General features: G+C 39.6%; 1 protein-coding gene across 2 annotated transcripts; it reads right to left on the bottom strand.

The window, feature by feature from the left end:
* Positions 1-393: 393 nt before the first annotated feature.
* LOC143020770 (uncharacterized) lies at positions 394-24,188 on the bottom strand. 2 transcript variants are annotated; one of them, XM_076177541.1, is made up of 14 exons: positions 24,043-24,188; positions 20,088-20,251; positions 19,212-19,420; positions 18,829-19,002; positions 18,538-18,629; positions 16,893-17,078; positions 16,415-16,530; positions 15,738-15,864; positions 14,346-14,555; positions 13,417-13,591; positions 11,766-11,878; positions 10,230-10,397; positions 3,420-3,641; positions 394-3,013 (listed from the first exon to the last, which is right to left on the bottom strand). In XM_076177541.1, the coding sequence occupies exons 1-14, from the start codon at positions 24,126-24,128 to the stop codon at positions 2,884-2,886; spliced, it is 2,172 nt and encodes a 723-aa protein (XP_076033656.1). In that variant the 5' UTR covers positions 24,129-24,188; the 3' UTR covers positions 394-2,883. The 2 variants fall into 2 exon arrangements, with proteins under 2 accessions (XP_076033656.1, XP_076033744.1); XM_076177629.1 differs by lacking the exon at positions 19,212-19,420 and having other exon boundaries at positions 24,043-24,169.
* Positions 24,189-24,297: the final 109 nt, after the last annotated feature.

Below are 24,297 nucleotides of genomic sequence, written 5' to 3'. Positions count from 1 at the left end.
GATGTGTTTCCAGTTAGTGAAAATAATATGATATGGTTTAACATCATAAACTCCCTCCTACTGGAAGGCTAGGATGGTGCCCCTCACAGAGGACTTTATAGTGTGGAATTTAATAAACCATGCCCTTGGTTCAACTTCGCTGGTGGCAGGATTCGAACCGCCATCCCCTTGACCTTCGCTGCAAGTAACAACACCCTAACCTTTGACCTAGGCAGCATGGCCAGGAGATTGGGATGACCCTTCAATCGCAAGGAGCTGGGATGGGAAGGATGTTAGATGGGTTTTAATGTCTATGAAGCAGGAATGTGCTTTGACTCCACAAACCCCTTATAAAGAGAGAAAGAGTCTTTGTTATTTGTATAATACAATACTCTGGAAAAATAAACTACAGTAGCATATTTACAAAATTCATTTATTTTCTACATAAAAATTAAATATATGTTACTTCAAATAACTTACCTTGAAATGCTTTCAAGACACTTTAGACAACAAAACATACTTCACATTCTGAAAATATCAACAATATGACCCCAACTTTGTGCCCAGAGAACATGAATTTTTCATTCAACATCTCTTCACTTATGACAACTTGTGTGACAATATGAGGTGCAATGTGTCTGAGAAAAATTTGCTTGCTGTCTCCTCCTAAAAATTGGAAGAGTATACAAGTACCTAAAATGCTTAGTTCAAACTTAATCTTTTCATAGTCCCCATATTGTGAAACAGTGGGAGGTAATCCAACCAGCTCAGGTTGCTGATCTCTGTTGTGGAAGAACTGTACCTCACTGCATTGCTGTTGACCCAAGTCATGTGGTTGGGGACATGATAACCAAAATAAACACCATGTAAGGTCAGAGCTTTTATTAGTATGACATTTCGCTTTCGCCTTTTCAAGTACATAGTGATAATACACATGATTAAGTACTTGAAAAAGCTATAACATGTGAAACATCATACTAATAAAGGCCACTCCGTCCTCACATGGTGTTTATTTCGGTAGACTTGTCGGCAATTGCCACTTTCATATGACATGATAACCCTTCATCACTGAGGTGCCGAGATGGGAGGGATGGCTGAATGGGTTTTATTTATGATGTAGATGTGTGTTTTGGCTCTGCCACATCCTTTACATGGGGGAGAGGGCCTTTGGTATATGTAAATAAAAAAAAATGAATATACTTACTAACCCCTTCAGGCTGCTGATGCCCCCCTCAGCTAAATAAATAATTTAGTTTTAGCTTGAATAAAATCTGTATAGTGCATCACCATGTCACAGAATTAATTGAGATAATAAAGTTCTTGTGCCCTCCAGTATTATGCTGGACCTTCAGGTTAATTAAATACATGTACAGTTGATCCTTGATTTGAGGGACCTCAATTTAAAGGATTTGGATTTAAGGGACTAACTACGGGACCCTATATCAGGCATGAAAATGGGGCCTGGAAAAACAAAAAAGAGAGAGAGAGAGAGAGAGAGAGAGTGAGAGAGAATTAGAGAGAGAGAGAAGAGAGAGAGAGAGAGGAAAGTTGCAAGGGAGCAAACAACCGAGCAGGGGGTGGGTGTGGGGGACACAGTAGGGAGCTGTGGTATTTTTTTTTTGTCTTCATATAAGGAAGGGAGAAGACAGAAGATAGGGGTGAGTAGAGAATGGTTGTGTATGGATGATGCTGTGATGCATGGAAGGGAGTGGGTGGGGGATGGGGGATTAGGGAGTATGTGTAAATGTTTTGACATGGTCCAAAGGGATTTCTCCCTGTCTTCTCTTTTTCTGCATGAGGGGACAGAGAGGGGGAGTTGCCGATTAAATGAAGTGGCCTTATTGTGGATGTGCTGTGTCTTGTTGCAATGACTCTGACCCAGGGAAGTGGAAGAGATGCAGGGATGACCCATCATCCAGGAGGGGCCAAGAAAAGAGGGAGGGAGGTGTGGTAAACAGGTGTGGAGTATATGCAGGGATGAAATAGGTGGGAGTGGATTTATGACTTTAACTCTGGCTACCTCCCTTGTAAGGGGGAAAAAGCCCTTGGTATATGTATGTAAATAAGGAAACAATGCCAAACCATAGAAAAACATTCCTAAATATGGGGAATTTTACAGTAATGCAGAAATTTCACATGGCAGCTCCATATTCAAAAAGTCAATTTTCATGCACCAGACTTTTTGACAAATGAGTCCTTTAAATTCAAAATCCCTCAAATCAAGAATTAAATGTAACATGAACTAATTAACCAGAACACAATCAATAAAGTGAGTCACCATCTTCGTAGGGATAATGCTATCAGGCACTAAAAACACAGTCATATCATTGCCAAATTCACTGTGATGCTTTGTTGACATTCATGGATATAATTTTGGTTTTATACAACCAAAACCCCTCCATAGGATATTTACTTTTTTCTATACACTGCATAGTCTCTCAATATCACCTAATGCCAGTGAAATATACCAGTTTTGCTTTCTATGATGATTTGTTTAATGTCTCTCAATGGTTTTATGAGGAATTCTATCCCCAAATCCTGTAAAAGGTCAATCTCTCCTTATTTACAAAGGTCAGTTTAGTACATATATTTGGTTTATAATCACCTCTGATGGATTGTTCCACTTATGTTCATTCATTTTCACAACCTCACTGCACAATACCTAAGAAGTTGATCCATGGTACATCCTACTTTAAATGGAACATACCCATCAGCTGCCTGTTCCATAAGCATTGCTGTAAGTTTTCAGTCTTACAGTCTGCAACTTTTTTTATGATAACATTATAAACCAAAATGTGTTGTAACAAAAAAAAGTCAGTGAAGCAATTCATAAAAACTGTTTTTCCTTCACCAGTGCCTGCAAATTTTTTCTTTTCCTTCCATTCTATCATCTTTCAACATCTATCACTTGCCCTTTCCCGTAATTCCACAGAAGTGTAATAAAGCTTCTGGCGATGGATCTCTCCCTCTGAATCTCCTGAAAACTTCACTTGGATGACTTCCTCCACCTAAAGACAGGAATGTATCTCGAAACCTGCAAAGAGATAAATGTTTGAATGTATGCATGCACAAGGTCTTCATTTTCTACATACACTCTTCACAAAGATCTCACACCACTTTAATATTACAGATAACAACAACATTGAATGGTACCTCAAAATTGGTGATACATTAATTCAACGAACATGATTACATGTAGACCAGAGAAATTCCTAATCAGTACATAAAAAATAAATTGAATGGAAGAGGAGCGATAAAGAGAAAAAATATATATAATAATAAAATAAAATAAATGAATAAATAAATAAATCCTATAAAAAAAATATGATAAAAATTTAGCATCTTCAAAACAAATTCAACCACTACTCACTAATTAGTGTTCCTTGGTAGTTAAATTAATTATTTTCAACCAACTAATGAGAGCATATTAAGTAACTCACCGTCTACCAATCTGTTGAATATTCTGACCATCCTCATCTTCTTTGAACGCTTGGAAGGCGTCGGCAGCCACCATACGTGACCATGTGTGTGAATAATAGGCAGCTGTCCATACATCTGCCATGATAGATGTTTGAGAGCATAGATGACTATCGTACTTGTCCATTGGGAATGGCCGATATTTGTCCCACAACTCCCGAACAATATCCTGCCAGAAGTCTGTGCTGTTTAAAGTAATGGAGAGATCACATCAGACCATTTTTGACAACACAACAGAAATTCAATAAATCTTGAACTTCAGGTCTTCAATTTACTGCTTTTGTTCAACTTCATTTAAGGGGACACCCTGACTGTCTGGTTTTGATAGAACTGATGTTTTTGACATCTTACAATACCAACATAAATTCTCATAAAATTGTACTTCTAGATAAATGCATGCATACTTTAAATTCTTGTTCCCCTAATCCTGTGAAAATGCACTGATAATAATGCAATTATGGTAGCCAAGTTTATAGAACCAACCAAGCACTAGACTTTTACTGTTATTTCCAAGCATTGTCAAGATTTTTTTTTCTTGCACCACACTGCCTCCGACCTGAGCAATGTGACAAGGAACTGGAATAACTCTTCATCTACAAGAGTTAAGAGGGGAGGGGCATTAATGGGTTTGTGGATGGCTTTGGGTGGTGGGTGGGTGCTTTGAGTCAGCCACCCCCTTAAAGGAGGGAAAGATCCCTTTGGTATGTGTGTGTTCATACATATATCTATGATCGATTTAACCTCTTCACTCCGGGGCACATCGCACGTCTGGCAGCATTAGCTGCCCGACGTGCGATATTGCGTCATAATAATCGCATTATAAAAAATAAAGTCAGTGCTCAATCGTTCGTTCTCTTTCACCCGTGAATTTTGATCACATACATACATACATATACCAAGGCTTTTTCCCCCTTCCAAGGGAGGTAGCCAAAAAGGGAAAGGCATAAAAACACTCCCACCCATTTCATCCCTAAATACACTCCACACCCCTCCCACCCTTCCTCTCATCTGAGCACCTCCTGGATGACGGGTCATCCCTGCACCCTGCCCACCGCCCTGGGTCAGAAGCAGTGTCGCAAGACACAGTACATCCACAGCAAGGCCGCTTCATTTAATCGGCGACCCCCCTCTCCCTCTCCGAGGACGGGGAGAAATCCCTTCGGGCTGCGTCAAAATTTACTCACACATACTACCCCACCCCCCACCCCCCCGCCCATTCCTCCTCATGCAGTCACAACATCATCCATATACAACCATTCTCCACTCACCTCTGTCTTCCGTCCTCTCCCTTCCTTCCTCAACAGACATTCCCCTCTTCCCCAAAGCCCCCTTCACCCCATCCATCCACCTCATCCTAGGACGTCCCCTCATGTTCACTCCCTCCACATCTGCCTTCCATACCTCTTTTACTAGTCTTTCTTCACTCATTCTTTCCATGTGTCCAAACCATCCTAATATTCTTTCATCAACCCTATCTCCCAAATCCTTTTTCACCTGTTCTCCTCCTCACCTCCTCATTTCTCACTCTATCTAGCCTAGTAACCCCCACCATACTTCTCAGACACCTCATCTCAAACACATTCAAACTCCTTCTCTCTTCTTCTCTTATGTTCCACGTTTCTGCCCCATACAATGCTGTTGGCACAATCACTCCTTCATACAGTCTCCTCTTCGCATCCATTCCCAAATGTCTATTTCTCATTACACTCTTTAAACCACCAAGGCATTTACTCGCTTCTCTCAATCTACATTCTACCTCCACCTTCACTCCACCTTTTCCTGCTACACTTGCACCCAAGTATCTAAAACTATCCACTTCCTCCAGTCGCTCTCCCTTAATGTTCACTTCCAGTCTACTGCCACTTTCACCCCTTGTACATCTCATCACCTTACTTTTACCCACATTTATCTTTAGCTTTCTTCTATCACATACTCTCCCAAACTCTGCCACCAGCTTCCTCAATCCCTCCTCTGACCCTGCCACAAGCGCAGTGTCGTCTGCAAACAACAGCTGGCTCACCTCCCACTTTTCTCCATTTTCTTTAACCATCTCCAATCCCTGACTCACTACCCTAGCATTCACCTCTCGCACCACCCCATCCATGTATAAGTTGAACAGCCAGGGCGACATAACACATCCTTGACGAAGTCCCACCTTTACTTCAAACCACTCACTCTCTCCATTTCCAATCCTAACACATGCTCTACTACTCACATAAAAACTCTTGACAGCTCCCAAAAGCTTTCCTCCTATCCCATAAATCTGCATAACCTCCCACAGTGTCTTTCTGTCTACCCTATCATAAGCCTTTTCCAGATCCATAAAAGCCCAAAAAACATCCTTCCCCTTTCCTATAGCTTTCTCACATATCTGTCTTACCACAAAGATCTGATCTACACAACCTCTACCCGTCCTAAATCCACACTGTTCCTCACCAATTACTCCTTCTGTTCCTCTCCTAATCCTCTCAATTAAGATTCTCCCATAAGCCTTCCCTACTACACTCAACAGGCTAATCCCTCTGAAATTACTACATTCACACTTGTCCCCTTTTCCCTTGTAAAGAGGAACTATACAGGCACTACTCCAGTCCTCCGGTACTCTACCCTCTCTCCAGCAAACATTAAATAATCTCACCAACCAGTCCACCATCACTGAACCTCCCTTTTTCAGACATTCTGCATGACATCCATCCAGACCAGGTGCCTTACCTGCTTTCATCATCTTTACAACTGCCTTCACCTCATCCTTCCTTATTTCTCCTCCATTCTCCTCACTCATCACTCTCATTTTCTTCGTATTTCCCACTGCAGCTATCTTTCCCTCCCTATCCTCCTTCACATTCAGCAACTCCCTAAAATATTCTGCCCATCTTCCCCTCACTGCCATCTCTTCCATTATCAACTCTCCATCTGTACCTTTTACCTTTTCTTCCCTACTTGATTCACCTCCTCTTCCTCTCTTAATTTCTTTCCAAAACATCTTTTTATTACTTTCAAAATTTTCTGTCATACTCCTACCCCATTTCACATCTGCTCTCCTCTTTGCCTCCTTTACCTTTTGCTTTACTTCTCTTTTCTTTTCTTTGTACGTCTCATATGACTCCCCTGTCCTCTTTTGTAACCAATCTGTGAATGCTCGCTTCTTCTCTTCTACAACCTTCTTTGTTTCCTCATCCCACCATTCACTACCCTTTCTTCTATTTCCTCCTGTCCTTCTTGTTCCACACACCATCCTTGCACACTTTAAGACTCCCTCCTTGAACCATCCCCATTCCTCCTCCACACCCATCTCTGCTCTATCCTTAACTCCCTCCCACTCCTCCTTCAGCTTCTTTTCGTACTCCTTCTCCTTTTCCTTTTCATTCAAGGAGTTCACTCTAAGAACCTCCCTACCTTTTGTCCCTTTCCTCCTTCTCCATCTATCCTCCACTCTCAACTTACCTTCCACCAAAAAATGATCTGATATTCCCCCACCCTCTCCCCTTAGCACATGTACATCCTTAACTCTTCCTATCATAATCCTATTTACCACTACATAATCCATTAGCGCTCTATCTACCACCCTTCCCTCCACCACCCTCTCCCATGTGTACTTATGCTTGACTTTCTTCCGAAACACTGTATTTGCTATCATCAGCTCTCTTTCTAGACACATTTCCACCATCAACTCTCCACTACGATTCTTTCCTGGAACTCCACACTTCCCAACCACTCCATCGATTGGACCATTTCCCACTCTAGCATTAAGGTCTCCCAGTACTATTACATTGACATTTCTTCCTAAACCCTCTATGCACTCATTTAAATCTATCCAAAAGGCCTCCCTTTCTTCTATACTCTTCTCACTGCCCGGCCCATATGCACTTACAAAGACCCACATCTCCTTTCCCAGTTTCACCTTCATCCACATTATCCTTGAGGAAACCTCCTTCCACTCCACTACCCCTTTACCTATCTCCTCACTTACTAGAATAGCCACCCCTTCCCTCCCTCTCCCTCTCTTCACTCCTGATAACCTCCCACTTACACTCCCAAACATACACTCACCCTTCCCTTTCAACTTAGTTTCACTCAAAGCCAACACATCCAACTTTCTTCTCACAAACATACTACCTATCTCTTCCCTTTTACTCTCATCCGTACCACATCCACGCACATTAAAAGACCCAAACCTTAGGGTGCTGGCCCGAGGCCCGCCAGCACCCCTTATGCCTTTTCTTTTCATTTTAGGTAATTGCCCCTTGGGGCTACAGGGAGAAGGATGCCTAGTCCCTCTCCCCGTCCCTTTCTTCTCGCCTCTTACGATCCAAGTGGGAAAACTTGGTGGCAGTATTCTTTTCCCCCACCACAGGGAATTCCCCCAATCAGAAAGAGAATACTCAGAGAAATGGTACAGGACAGCAACAAGGGGTTGGGGGACAGCATAACGGAGGGACAGTCGTAGTATAAAAGTGTCATCATTTCTCTATGAACAGAATTTCTTCTATCATAGACAAAATGATGTGTGGCTCTGATCCGTAGGGGCGCCCCATATAGACCCTAAAGTATCGACTGCATGCTACTTTGCCACAATAACAAGCAGCCAATACCCCAGACAGAGTTAAGAGGGGAGGGGCATTAATGGGTTTGTGGATGGCTTTGGGTGGGTGCTTTGAGTCAGCCACCCCCTTAAAGGAGGGAAAGATCCCTTTGGTATGTGTGTGTTCATACATATATCTATGATCGATTTAACCTCTTCACTCCGGGGCACATCGCACGTCTGGCAGTATTAGCTGCCCGACGTGCGATATTGCGTCATAATAATTGCATTATAAAAGAATAAAGTCAGTGCTCAATCATTCGTTCTCTTTCACCCGTGTATTTTTATAACCATAGAAAATTGATGAAGCCAGTTTAGAGAGAATGGAGATTACATAGGTACGACTACAATAAATATAATCAAGATGCCGACGTCGGCATCATCGAGTACCCACTTGCTCCTCATGCCGCCTACATAGACGTCACCATATAGAAGTGGTTAACTGAGACAGAAAAGGTAATACTCACCAGAAAAAAAAAAGTATGGATTTTCCCTTTCATCAGTTTTACACAATTATGATTCTACATTCAACAACTTCTTGATTTACTTAGAAATAACCCTGCCAAAAGAGAAGCAATTTGGAGATATTAGAATACAGACACTCCTCTACTTATGTTCATTCATTTTACGTTTGAACTGACTGTGAAAAAAAAAAAAAAAAAGTGAATTTTTTAGTTTAGCGCGCTCTCCGTAGTTCAAACGATACTTGCGCATGACGCTGTGTCCATTGTTTACATTGCACAAACGACAAACTGAACATGCCTTGCCTCCTCCTCCTCCTCCACCATCTCAATTTATGTTGCTTGAATTTAATTTATTTGAAATTAATGTTATTATTTTACAATGTTATGTGTATAATTAATGATTTAGGGGTGTTTTATAAGATACGGTAATAGAATTTACGGATGTATAGTACAGTAACAACTTACGTTCATTTTCAACTTACGTTCGGCCGTTCGGAACGTAACTAAAACGTAAGTTGAGGAGTGTATGTACTAATCTTATCATGTAAGTCTATAGGTGTAAAATAAAATCATCTTGGCAGAATCTGTGCCAAAATGTACCCATACTTACTAATGCCTTCATCTTTAACATAACCCAACTGACCAAATGATGCATTCCATATCTTCTTCTGAGTAACACTATCTACATATTATGAGCTTTTTCCTCCTTATAATGGAGGTAGCTAAGTCAGAGGCACATACCTATTCCCACCCTTTCCACCCCTCATCTCAGCTCTTCATGGATGATGGGTCATCCCTACATCTGCCAACTCCCCTGGGTCAAGTACAATGCAGCAAGACACAGTACATCCACAGCAAGGCTACCTCACTTAATCAGTCATCTCCCCCCCACCTCCATCCCCTCATGCAGAAAAAGAGAAGATGGGGAGAAATTCCTTCAGGCTGCATCAAAATATCATTCACACGTAAGCACCCCTACCCCCCCATCCCTCCCTTCCTTGCATAATGGTCATTCTCTACTCATCCCTATCTCCTGCCATCTCCCTTCCTTGCTCAACAGACAACATTCCCTTTTTTCTCAATGCCCCCTTCACCCCATCCATTTATCTCATCTTCAGTCATCCCCTCAAGTTCACTCCCTCCACCTCTGCCTTCCACACCTCTTTTACTAATCTTTCATCACTCATTCTTTCCACGCATCCAAACCACCCCAATAATCTTTCATCAGCCCTATCTACCATCTCCTTTTCCACTCCTGCTCTCATCATCACCTCCTTGTTTCTCACTCTATCCAACTTAGTAACCCCTACCATACTTCTCAGACACTTCATCTCAAACACATTTAAACTTTTACTCTCTGCTTCTCTTAAATTCCAAGTCTTTGTTCCATATAATGCTGTCGACACAATCACCCCTTCATACAATCTTCTCTTTGCATCCATTCCCAATTGCCTATTTCTCATAACACTTTCCAATCCCCCAGAGCATTTACTTGCTTCTCTCAATCTACAATTTACCTCCACTTCCATTCCTCTCTTTCCTGCCACACAAGTTTATTCAATGAGGAGCCAACTCAGTACAAAATGGCATCTTGATAAGAATCCATTTTGTCAAAAGTCTGCCCTAAAATAAAGAAAAAATTATCATTTGATAAACTAGGTAAATAGCTTCACCCAACTGGTGAGGTTAATAGATAAATTTTGAAACTTAACAGAGTACAAACTTACTGAGTATGGAGGGCAAGGTCCAAGTGTGAGAGGTACAAGGCCGAACACAGGTCATATGCAGCCATGTGTGATCTTGTAGCCATAAGATCTTCCACACTGGAACCCTTCAGGGGCATACCTGACTCATAGTGACTGCTGATATCCTCTAAGGTGCTCTGCTCATACAACCTGAGGGAGGAAAGTATATAACATGTATGATTTGGGAATACAATGATCAGCATGCAGCTCTCACAAAACTTCACACACTTACATAATTTGGTTTATGCTTCAGGTTCCATGCTTGAGGTCCTGAGTTTATACCACATTCCCAGTGTGTGGTGTGTCTGTATTTACATAAATGACTTACCTATTTGTATTATACACAAAAGAAGGAACACTCATGAGGTCCTCAACTGTGAGGTACTTTATAAAAGGCCTTCTCTAGAACAAGGTATAAGCAATCCACCCAGCCCTCTTGCAGAATATCAATTATTATCAAGTAAAAGCTTAATAAGTTCTAAAAGCTTCTTCTATGTTTATCAATAGTCTGTATGTTTCACACACAATTTTGCTATTATGTTTGTCATATGATAAGTAACCTATGCCCAACACTTCCAGCTCTTCCTCTTCTATTCCTTTTGGAACCAACTCTTTTCCCACTCAGTAATTGGTTGTCTTTTTATGTTTTTACAAATTTCCAATACTTTGTATTTTTTTTTTCCATTAGGGTAAATTTTCCATGATAACATCCATGCAAATATACTATCAAGATCTTGTTGTAGCATTCTGCAGTCTTCTTCTTTCCTTATCATGATCTCTGCATCATCTGCAAACATGTTAGTGTAGCTTGTTATAACTTCCATCGTATCATTTACAGGCATCATGGGGCACAAGTGAGTATACAAGGATGCCAGCATTGGCATCTTGATTATGTTTATTTTGTAGTTGTAGATGAGTGACCCTCAAATTCTGTGAACTGGTTTGATCAGGTTTTCTGTTTATTATTACTCAGAGTGAAAGAGAATGAGTAATACAGCAGTGACTTTATATTTTATAAGAGTAGTGTGATGCATCATACATTAGGCATCCAATGCTGTGCATGAGAATTTGACTCGTATTAAGAGGTTAAAGGTGCCAGGGTTGACCCCTGTGGGGCTCTGCTAATTACTGTTCTCCATCCTGACTTATCATCCTTCACCACTGTTCTCATGGATTTCAGGAAATACCTTTTACATTCAAGGAGCTTATCTTTAAGTGTCTGTATACATGTCAGGTGCATTACCCATTGTTCACACAATACAAGTAATAAGCTCTCATTCAGAAAGGTAACAGCTGTTGATCATGATCCAGCACAAGATCCAAAACAGACTCATTCACTCACCAAAATCTATTCTCCAAGTGATTTATCAAACCCAGTGGCCATGGGCAGATACCTCATGGCCACAGTTCTCCTGCAAGAGAGAGCCAAGGATACACATTGATTAATCTAAACATGTACTCTTAATGTTTACACCACACTCTCCTACAGTAAAATCTATTATGGTGCCAATTACTCACCAGTTGTGGAAGAAGTGAGCACAAATATCAACTGCATCCCACTCAATATTGGTGAGTCCTGAAGCTTCACTGTATGGCACTGTGGTTAGGAGGTGCTGCAGTGCATGACCAAACTGACAAATAACAATGAAGGATGCACAATAAGTAATAAAACTGGACAGAATTATGACTAATAAAGCTACAAACCTTATGCAAATAAAAAAATTGAAGTAAATATATACACACCAAAAGGCTTTTCCCTCAACATACAGGGGTTATTCAAATCAAAGCACACACCCAAATCCAAAGCTCATACATTTCTCCTCCCATCTTCTTTGTTGTGATCTCCATCTCTCAGAGTGGGCTTGGACAGTGCCACCTAACAGAAAACTTTCTGCAGCAGGGAATTTAATATAGTATGCCTTTGCTCACATGATATTTTGACACCCCCTAACTCTCCCCCATCTTCTCTATTTTCCATATGAGGGAACAGAGAGGGGGAGGTCACCTATTAAGTAAAGTGGCCTTGCTGTGGAGGTACTGTGTCTTGCTGCTTTGCTTCTGAGCCAGGGCAGTGGGCAGGAGACAGGGATGACCCATCATCTACAAGGAGCTAATATGAGAGGGAGGAAAAGGTGGTGGATGGGAGTGGAATGGATGGGAATAGATATGTGCCTTTTGACTTGGCTACCTCGCTTATAAGGGGGGTAAAGCTTTTGGTATATTGAGATTGATGCCCTTGTAATGAGCTCATTGTATTGTTTCCATTCTGACCTTGCACCCAAGTAACAACACTAAAAATGAGTATACATTCACACACATCCTCATCTGGGAGGGTAATAGTTGTCAATCACAAGTCCATCATATGATCCAAAATCATGGTGAATCACACACACACACACATACATCAATGGGCCTTTTCCTTCTGTAAGGAGGTGATTGAGTCAAACTATACACCTACCTTATACAGATGCCACACACATCCAAAACCTTTATTGTCCCTCACACCTTATAATAATCAAAGGTCCATCCTTATCCCCTACCCCACTGCTCAGACCATAGGGAACCCAAAAAAAACACAGCAGACCCCCCCACAGTGGAGCTGGTTTATTCCCACTGCTTTACCATACTGTGACTCCCCCTCATATTCTCAAAAATATTTACACAGCAGACAAGAATAACCCTTTGGGTTGCATCATTTCCTGATCCATTTACAGCCACTCTTCACACACCCCTATCTTTTATAAATATGGGTAAAGTATTTCAAAAAGTTGTTAAATATACACTAGGATAGGGAGACTAATTGTGGCAGGAGGAGATGCCAGGAGAATGACTATAAATAATAAGGCTAGAGCAAAAGAGATGAAAATTATAAAGGTGTCTGGGTTAGACAGCTGTCATATGGAATATCTGACAAAGTATGTGTTTGTATGTAAATATATGCAATATGTTTTGACTTAGCCACCCACTTATAAAGGACCCTAATACTTTTGTTTAGGTATATGGATGGGAATGGAGGGGTGGGACTAGGTACATGCCTTTTGACTTGGCTACCTTCCATATGAGGGGGAAAGCCCTTGGTATACAGATATATATATATATAAGTTTACATCTGATTCACTGTCATCCATAAATACATTTAACAAGCCATCTGAAGGTAATTTCTCCACACCTTTTGGAATAGGATGTTAACATCTCTAAATGTTAGTAGAGCTGGGCGGTCTCCTTGTGGAGGCGCAAAATTAAAGACGAGAGAAGCAACTGGTGTGGTTCCAGCCACATCTGAGCGACTGCGGGAACCCAGCATCCAGGCTGAGTCTACACGGTTATGAAGCTTAGCACCAGGCCTGACAAACAAGACAAAATACATGACTAGCTGAAGTCTTTAAAAGCCATTAACACTCCCATATATTTAATTCTAAATTAATTTACCTTAAAAACCACCAAAATCCTATATCAACTTACATGACTTCCTAAGACAAATATTTGAAAGCATAACAAGTTATCCATTTCATACATGGCTTCCAAATCCAAAATATTTAATAGTTTGTTTTGGCCATTGCCAATCAATTTATCGAGCTAAAGTCAGATTCAGTTTTAAAGGAAATCTCAGTAAATCAAGAACTCTTCAGCTGAATAATGTGACATCAATCAAAATAAAATTTATAAAGTATGTTACTAAGCTGAGGGAACTAACCCATATTAAACTTCCTCATTCAAGGAAAACAAAATCCTCTTACACACTAACCAGCCAGAATAAAAACATATCTATCAAGTGAATTTATTGAAAAATAGAATAACATGGTACACTGTACAGAATTGATTAAAGAAAATACCAGATGAAAATTAATATCCATGTGAACAAGTTGCTGAAACACGGCAAAGGATACCTGGACTGGGAGTGAAGTTTTTATTCCTGACATCAGGAATATACACTTCACTCCTGGTCCTTGTTTCCTTTGCTGTGTTTCAGCAACTTAAGCACCACATGATTTTATTCAGCTACAAAATAGACCAAGACCTAACCCTCAGCTGAGTAAGCAACAAAATCTGTTGTGTATTGCAGTATGGAACAAGCTTAAGTATATGGTCTGCACTCACCGTTGGAAAGGATCGAGGTAGAAGGAAGCTAAGTACGAACCATCATCAGCATCCAAAATGTTGAAAAAACGAACATCTTCATGCCAAAGGGAGACTTCCTCTCTGGGGACTTGTTCGTAGGAAACACCAAACAAAGTGGCACTGAGCTCGAGCATTTTTACCAAGACATGTTCAAATGGGAAGTATTCACTAAGGTGTGCTTCGTCATAACTGCAAGTGAAAAAGAAATCAGACATTGTGTATTCAAGCCCTGGAGTACCTATAAATTGAACTAAAATGTTTTGGCATTACCCACAGCTATATATATACTAAAGGATTACAAAGGCAGAGCATGCTGACAGGAGACCCTTTGTTCCAACTAGGTCGGATGAGAAAAAATTATAATAATGATGATATGATATGGTTAAACATCATAAACTCCCCCCTATCGGAAGGCTAGGACAGTGCCCCTCATAAATGAATAAATAAAAATATATTAATATATATAATAATAAATGAAATTAATAAATAAATGCATAGGTAGTTAAATTATAAACAAACAGGTAAATTGTAAATAATAATAAATTGACATATAACTAATAATAAATGTGAATCAAGCAAATAATAATAAACAGACGAATGATAACAAAAACAAATAATATAAAATAAATGGCAGTCATTACAGCATCTTAGGTGTTTATCTAAATGATTCTTAAAGCTTCAAACTAAACTACATTGCACTGCCTCTGCAGGAAGTTTATTCCATTCATTAACTACACAGTTGGCAAAGTTGTTTCTACCTATTTCCAAATTAAATCTATTTCCTGACAGTTTGAGACCACTATTTCTTGTCTGATTCTCATTTAATATGAAAATTTTATCACTTTTGATGTCAATTCCCTTTAGAATCTTAAAAACCTAAATCAAGTCATCCCTGAGTCTATGCTTGTTAGGGAAAACAGATTCATAAGTTTTAGTTGATTTTCATGATTTATTTTTTATATTTAGAATCTTATGACTGAAAGGTCATGCCTGTACCATGCCACAATGCTTGTGTTAAAGACAATGAATGAGTTATTTCCACAGCAAGGCCTATCAGCCAGAACGGGTTTACCCCTTTCTTCATTGTTTGTTGATATCCCCCCATCCCCTGCAATAACAGGGAATGGCCATTTAGAATATGCTTCACCCTTTCATTGCAAATGGTATTTCTTTTGGCTGAATAAAATATCTTGGCAACTTATAGATCCACTATTTATGTTATCAATAGCAGTGAAAGGGCTTAAGATATGAATGGAAGAAGAGGAAAGAAAAAAAAATTAAGGAAAAGAAAAAATAGAAAAGAAAAAAAAATGTAAGAAAAAAAAATGGAGAGAGAGAGAGAGAGAGAAAGTACATGACACAGATACATACTTGAGCTTAGCTCTTCGTTCTTTATTTCTCCAGTAGGGTACATCATAAATCTGCAACTCCCCATCAAAGCCTCGACTCTCAGCAAAGGCTTGCAAGGACTCCAGCTCCCTAATTTGTTCTCCTTTTGCTGATGAAGAAATGGCAGTCTCTTAGTTCCATGCAAAATTTGCATTTAGAGCAAAAGCAACACCTACACTACATCTGCTTTAACAGGCAGCAATTGCAATATATCTATGGAAGAAACAGCACTCCAATCACTTACAAATGTTTTTTGCTGGACCATTGTTGTTGAACAGACTACTCTTTTGTTACTCACAGGGTGTCATAGAGATCAAACAACTTGATACATACATATACCTACAGCTTTTTCCCCTTACAAAGGAGGTAACCAGAATCAAAGCATAAATCCACTCCCACCCATTTCATCCCCACATACTCCGCTCTCATTCACCACCCCTCTCTCCCTCTTTTCTTGGCTCCTCCTGGACAACAGGCCATCCCTGCATCTCGCCCACCGCCCTGGGTCAGAAGCAATGCAGCAAGACACAGCACATACACAGCAAGCACGCCCCATTCAATCAGAGGCAGCCAGAATAAAACACAAAGTGCTGTTCAAATTAGATGGGGTTAATGAACTACACAAAGAAAAACAATATCAAAACTTAAGAGTAACTCACCTTTGGCAACAAGGCTTGTTATCATGGAAAGGACATTCTCAACACTGCCTGCCATTTTTGTTTCCATGGACATCTCAACAAAGTCTTTATAGCCAAGAATGGTTGCTTGTTCTCTTCTGCAAAGTATCAGAAATTGTAGTTAATAATTTAAACCACTACTCCATGTGCTGTGACCTCTACAAATGAAAACATATAAAGAATAGGGATAACAATTCCACAGACCTATCAAAATATTTTGCCATTATCATCAATACACCCTGAACATAGCTAAGTAAAGATGTCATATTTCAAAATAAAATATACTCTCTCAAATTACATAATTTCTTTAGACATCTACAAAGCTAGGATGTTACCTACAAAAAATTATTTTTCAAACATATACTTATTTGAATTTTAAACACTATTATGTGACATTAACATTTTAAAAGCTAGTCTTATGTCATTTGCACTTCATCAAATATTTTCACAATTTTCTTACCGAGAACTTCGGATTTCCTCAATGTGAAGGCTGTTGTTTACATCCTTGCTGATGTGGTTTGAAGCACGTACATTGTACGCTCTCCATACATTAAAACGAAGAGACTGATTAGGACAATGTGTCATGAAACCATCATATATTTGTGGATCTAAGGTCACTGCCCATGGGCCTTCTATTGCTCTATGTCTGCAACAAGAGAATAAAGAATCCAATGATGAATACATAAGACAATTTGCTTCTCTAAGGAGGGCTTATATGAATTACACATAATAATATGACAAAAATTGCTGTCTCAAGTTTCAATAAATGGAATACCCAAGGATCTCTGGGAAGAACTTTTGGATTGTTGTCTGTGTTGTATTGGAGTGGAACTGTTTATAAGTTATGAGGTATGGACATTTGAAAGCACACAGCTTTGGTAGTGAGTACAGTGAAAGAGAGAGAGAAGAATTTAAGAATTAGATAAATGAGTGTGTGGAGAGTTTTGGAATGAATGAGAATGTAGTGGTGTTGGGGAAAGTGAATGCTTAAAGCCCAAGGGGCATTGCCAGCCAATGTGGGGCTGAAGATAGTTACTGAAATTCATGGTAACACTTTTCTATCATCACCAGAAATTGACCCAGCAAAGAAATCCCCCCCTGAAAAAGATGAGCAAGAATTACAATTATACACCAACAATCAGATCATCACCTACATAGAAACAACCTGGCAACAGACAACAATTACCTTAGATGCAACCACCATACAGAAATGACCAATGATGGTTGCCTGCAAGTCAAACATCAGTCATCTTCCTGTTACATGCCTTCAAAATCAATTAGCAGACCAGATCCAAGACCTATAACATCTTCAACTGTATTTCCTCAACTTTTTCACAAAGGAAGAGCTGACAACTGGCAACTACTTTACTCCCCTCTTCCTACTACTGTAACCCAGGAACTGTCCAACACTAATACAACATAAACAAGAGTCCAACATTTCTTCCCTGAGAGGTTTATGGGAAGGCCCAAGGACTTGCTGTTTGCTATGGGACTGCATGTTTCCAGTCATTGAGATTTTGGACCACATTTATAATCACTACACAGAAGACAGCATATTATACTAAAATACACAGTCAGGCCCTCCTGTGGAAGCACTGTACCTTGCTGCAATGCCTCCAATCTATGCATGCAGAGGGGGACGGGAATAATTATATCCATGAGGTGCTCAGATGGGAGGGGCAATGAATAGGTTTTCTCATAGGTGTCAAATGGGTGTAAGGTGGCTGTCTGCTTTGACCTGACCACCCCCCTTATAAGGTAGAAAAGGTATGTGTTTGTATGCACTCGCTCATAAATTCACTCCAGACAGCTCCACAACATTTTATTCACCAAGTGAATTATGGGCAGAATCCATAACCATGGCTGGTTTCTTGGGGGATGCAGATCTTCTGCAACAAAGACCTCAGGCAATGGATTGACTGACTTCACTATACAATGACCCCCCCTGCCTCCTTATCCACTCATCTATATAGTAGACAAAGAACGTTCCTTTAAGCATGTCATCTTTCATCCCTGCATAATCCCCCTCCATTCAACCCTATCTTTTGCCCTCTCTTCCCTGCCAGACAGACTGAGCAAGACCTTAACAAAAAAAGTAAACTTACTTGTCCAGAGCCATTGCTTTTACTAAGTCTAAAGGAAAGTCCCTCATCATACTTGGATCCCTAATGTGGTGGATAAAGTTATTTGTCGTCTCCTGTAATAACATTTAATTATTGATTATCACTTTTCTGCAGCAAAATATAATGTTATCAACAACACATTTCTCTGTTCCACAATGCAACACACACTGTATTTAATGAGATCTCATGTAATAAATGATTTCTAGAGTGTCACACAAATATATATATTACTTTTTAAATATAAGGCATGTGACACTGTGAAGTTATCCTTACCATAACCTTCTTAACATATAGAGATTTTTGATATTCGAGTCTCTTAAGAATGCTGTTGAATGTTCGAGCTTGTTCTGGTGGTAACTCAATGCCATTAAGCCTTGACTCAAGAAGGAACTTCTGCACAACACGTTTCTGTGCTCCACTCAAGTCCATCTGCTTTGTATACATTTCCTGTAACAAGATGTAAATGCTAAACAAGAGATAGATCTTTAAGAGAATCATCTTGCTGCTCACCTTCAACTTCCATCAACACTCACACCTTCATCTGGAGATGTAGTCCTGTTGAACTGGCAGTCAATATTCAAAACAGACCCAAGATCTCTCTCTGTGTTCTTTCAATACATACAGCTGCTACTCAAGTAGCAGTGTTGCACCCTCACCTTGCATGCCTGATAAATTGGTCGACTTTGGAACTTGTGGACTCTAGCTTTACGTGCTCGCTCGTGGATCTTCATGTATGCTTGTGTTGGCATTGTGTCATTGCTCACTGTGTACAAGGTCTTGACAGCACTCCATGCCATATTGAGGGGAGCATCCAAGATATCTAGAGGTTCCAACAAATTTTCAAACGTTTTTGGTTCATTTTCATCTGCAACAAGCAAAGCATGAACAAATGAGTGGAAAACAAAGGAAGACCAGTCCTGTAGTGCTGCTTTATGATTGGACAACTTGAAAGAGTGGAAAGAGAGAGAGAGAGAGAGAGAGAGAGAGAGAGAGAGAGAGAGAGAGAGAGAGAGAGAGAGAGAGAGAGAGAGGAGAGAGAGAGAGAGAGAGAGAGAGAGAGAGAGAGAGAGAGAGAGAGAGAGAGAGAAGAGAGAGAGAAGAGAGAGAGAAGAGAGAGAGAAGAGAGAGAGATAGAGAGATAGAGAGATAGAGAGAGAGAGAGAGAGAGAGATGAGAGGTGTCCATCATGTAATGAATCAGTGAGGCTAAAAACCAACTCTGGCTGTTGAGCCCTACTGTGGAGGTAGCATATCTCATTGCATTGCCTTTGAGCTGAGCAGTATGAAGGAAGACAAGGATGACCTTTCATCCTTGAGGTTCTGGGGTGATAGGGGGCATGACTGGATTTGAATGAATATGGGGTGAATGTGGGTAAACTGGCTACCCCCACACTTATGCGGAGAAAAAAGCCTGACACACACACACACACATTATATATATATATATATATATATATATATTTTTTTTTTATAAGGAAGTCATCACAGCAAAGAAGTTAAAGGCCTGCTCAAGATTACAAATATAGTACTTACTTCTGGCCTTCTCTTCCACAGCCCAAACCCCTGATTCATATTCAAGGGCAAGTTTCCCAATACCTGCCCAACACTTCTCTGCCGACAACTCTGAGAAGAGTGGCAAATCATCTGTTCGAAGTAATGCATTGTCTTCTGGAGTATCAGGTGGTGTTTCTGGTAGCCTGAAAGATGAAATAAGTACAAATATAAGAATTAATATGTAACAAGAATCAGAAAAGGTAGAATCCACTTGGCACACTGATTTATAATACAAGCATCCCACTATACAACTGCAACATTCTCCAAGTATCAACTGTATGATAATTGGTAATTGTTGATTTTCACTATTAGATCATTCATGTGTAGATTGAATTATATGAACATATCAAGTGTATGGCCTAGGATTTTTGGGTTCTTGTCCAACAGAAGAAATTAGCCATTCAATTTGATTCTTGGACATTTCTTTGATTCATGGTTCTCCAACATGAGCAATGTCACTGATGATTTCTGAGGGAAGGATTCTATTTGGTTTGTCTCTGCCACTATTCTACTTTGTCTGAGTATGTTTAGGTGTTCCTGGTTCCTGTTTTGTAGTCATTGTGCTGAGCTAATATTGTTGGATCAAATACAAAGGTGACAACTTTGATGTACAATACAGGTTATAGTGTTGTTCCTTGGGGAACCTTCAGTGTACAATCTATTGGTCCTCAATAGTTGGTTGTTCTGGGATACTTAGCACTGTAACAGCCAAGAAGTTTGCAAGTCATTTCTTGATGTCATGAATGTCAGTCTCCATGATCTTTCTTGACAAAGTGTCTATTGATTGTATCAAATGCCTTATTTAAGTCTATTGGCACTATTACTGATCTTTATGATGGTACACTTTTGTTAAATTATTTTAGCACTTGAGTAATATTTGTGATTAGCATGCTGGTGACTGTGCCCTCTATGAATCTATGCTAATTTAGAGAACTGGGCAATTGTTTTGATTTTTTCCAAAAGTCATTAATTTGTTGCCCCAAGTCTCTCTTATAGAAAACCCATGACTTTTTTTGATATGATGGTAGAAGGGAGATAGTTCTATAAGATGCTAAATTATCAAGAAGTATATTAAGTTTTAGGATAAGAATTATGTTTACTCTTTTCCAGATCAGTGGAATTCTGTTGTTTCCGGGAGAAGTTAAAGATATCTCATGGATATCTATTTTTCATTTGTGGCAATTTCGTGTTAGAGAATAAGTTTAATATATAAAATAAACTATTTCTATGGATGGGCATTTAATTTCCTCCCTCACCACTATGATGGAAGAATAACCCTTCCCCATATTTTATCCATAAGAGAAGAAGAGAGAAGGAGTTTGAATGTGTTTGAGATGAGGTGTCTGAGAAGTATGGTGGGGGTTACTAGGCTGGATAGAGTGAGAAATGAGGAGGTGAGGAGGAGAACAGGGGTGAAAAAGGATTTGGGAGATAGGGTTGATGAAAGAATATTAGGATGGTTTGGACACATGGAAAGAATGAGTGAAGAAAGACTAGTAAAAGAGGTATGGAAGGCAGATGTGGAGGGAGTGAACATGAGGGGACGTCCTAGGATGAGGTGGATGGATGGGGTGAAGGGGACTTTGGGGAAGAGGGGAATGTCTGTTGAGGAAGGAAGGGAGAGGACGGAAGACAGAGGTGAGTGGAGAATGGTTGTATATGGATGATGTTGTGATTGCATGAGGAGGAATGGGCGGGGTAGTATGTGCGAGTAAATTTTTACGCAGCCCGAAGGGATTTCTCCCCGTCCTCTCCTTATATGCAAGGGGGGACGGAGAGGGGGGGTCGCCGATTAAATGAAGCGGCCTTGCTGTGGATGTGCTGTGTCTTGCGACACTGCTTCTGACCCAGGGCGGTGGGCAGGGTGCAGGGATGACCCGTCATCCAGGAGGTGCTCAGATGAGAGGGAGGGTGGGAGGGGTGTGGAGTGTATTTAGGGATGAAATGGGTGGGAGTGTTTTTATGCCTTTCCCTTTTTGGCTACCTCCCTTGGAAGGGGGAAAAAGCCTTGGTATATGTATGTATGTATGTATATTTTATCCAAATAAGTTCGGAAGAATATGTGTGTGTGTGTGTGTGTGTGACCTTACACACATACACACACACACACACCCAATTCATTGCCCATAAGAATTGGAGTGCAGGGTCACAGCATAGTGATACTGAAATTATCTAAGCTCTGGACTGGAATTGAAATCTGATTGCTTGAGTAGGGGTTGCGAATGCTACCCCTGCACTGTTGAGCCATGCGTGTGTGTGTCGCACTTACTACCAGAAAAAGCCAACTCCTGCCTTATGCTGCTACAGCAACTAAAGGGTTGACTCAGAGAGAAAAAGAGATAGAATAAGAGGCTAGCTGGCAGGAAAAAATATGATAGGCCTATGTGAGCAGACATACAGACCACATGTTGAAAGGGTATGAAGAAATACATTTTTCCATATAGATGTATTTACAATGGATTACAAAGGCGGAGCATGTTGACAGACGACCTTTTGGTTCTTAACTAGAAATTTGTGGAATAGCTTAGAAGGCAATATAGCCCAAGCTCAAACAATACACGAGTTCAAACCTAAATATGATAATTGGAACTCAAAGATTAAGTTTGAACTGTACATAAATTTGAGTCTGGGTATATTAGAAAATTAGAGAATAAGAGACGGGGCCCAACAAAGGTTGCTCCTTTCATGTATATTACAATTAGATAAATACAGACACACACTGACATATGCACTGTAGAGCATATACTATAATTTATTAATGCAAGCTTGCTATACACTAAAAAGCATTTATTAGTAAAAGTTGATTATTACTACAAGAGTGAATAAAAGAGATAGGGCTACTATAAATAGTCATGGTGAAATGTTAAAAAATTAGCACACACATGTTTTCTCTTTTCACTTCCCTTGTCTTTCCATAATGTGTGTATTGTGATGCATCATTGTATATCAGGCAGCTTCACACTCTTGTGTGAATATTCAATTCATATTGAAGAGGTTAATGAGCAGTTTATAAATTGTTCTTCTTTTCCATCACACTCAAAATTCAGAATAACTACACCTTAACAATTGTTCTTTAGTGCAGGTTTTTACTCCTAGGCTCTAGCTAATATTTTGGCACTTGAAACAATGAGACACTTCAGTGTCATGTACTTTGTTTCTCTTATATAGTAATATTGTATAAAAGATAACTACTCTATCATAATTTAATTTCCTAATGACAGGAGTGCATTTTAAAATATAATCATTATATCATTAATCATTATAATGTAAATGTTACTCAATTTGGTCAATTTATAGTTTCACCCAACCAATGGCTTATGTGTTTCTGGTGAGAAATGTGATATGAACGATGGTTGGGTACTATAAATTGACCAATTTTTTACCCAAGTACTTATCACACAAATTTAAAACCATGATACCATCTACCAATAGTCTGAATAGAGAACATGTATGATGTTCACAGGCCTTCTCTAGGAATAAGAGAGATTACTCAAGTTATACAACGCCATAACTTCTTCATCAACATAAAATTACAATATTTAATCCAGTACCCAATAATCAGTTTTTTTTAGTTATATATAAAACTCACACCATACTTGATTAATGACATCAGCAGGCCTCTCACTCCTCTGTATTTAGATCTAATTAATACTCCCCCAATTCAACAACAGTTCAAAACACTCCAGGAACTTTATTTGTCAAGAGCTGACATCCTGCGAGGAATTCAATATAACTCTATTCTACGCTCCAGGAGCACAAAAAATGTCATTACACCATATGCCTATCTGATTTTTTAGGAAAAAAAAAATAGTATGACTGCCCTTCCTGGCAAGTTGAACTCAACTTTCCCACTCTTATTACATATACCCTTGTAAATACAGCGCACACAAAATATGTAATCTAATATCATGTATACTCAATATACTATACTTACAACACCACATATGTTGTTTTTGGTCTAAATCTTATGCTTGCTGGAGAAAACTTAGTAATTGGATTTCGTAATAGCACCCCGGCCATGGCAGACGATGTACGTAATGTTTTGTATGATAAAAGCGAATCGGTGTCAACAAAAATACTTTCAATAATACTGAGGTCATTCAGTTTACATGCATTTATACAAGTTCGATACAATGTAGATATTATAAAACCAAAATCATTATCCTTATATTTGACATTATCATTTTCC

The sequence above is a fragment of the Oratosquilla oratoria genome, chromosome 1, assembly GCF_046742065.1.
Source record: "Oratosquilla oratoria isolate Oo_2021 chromosome 1, ASM4674206v1, whole genome shotgun sequence".
NCBI classification, from domain to species: domain Eukaryota; kingdom Metazoa; phylum Arthropoda; class Malacostraca; order Stomatopoda; family Squillidae; genus Oratosquilla; species Oratosquilla oratoria.
The sequence above is the reverse complement of the archived record's forward strand: the minus strand, read 5'-3'. Positions and strand labels throughout refer to the sequence as shown.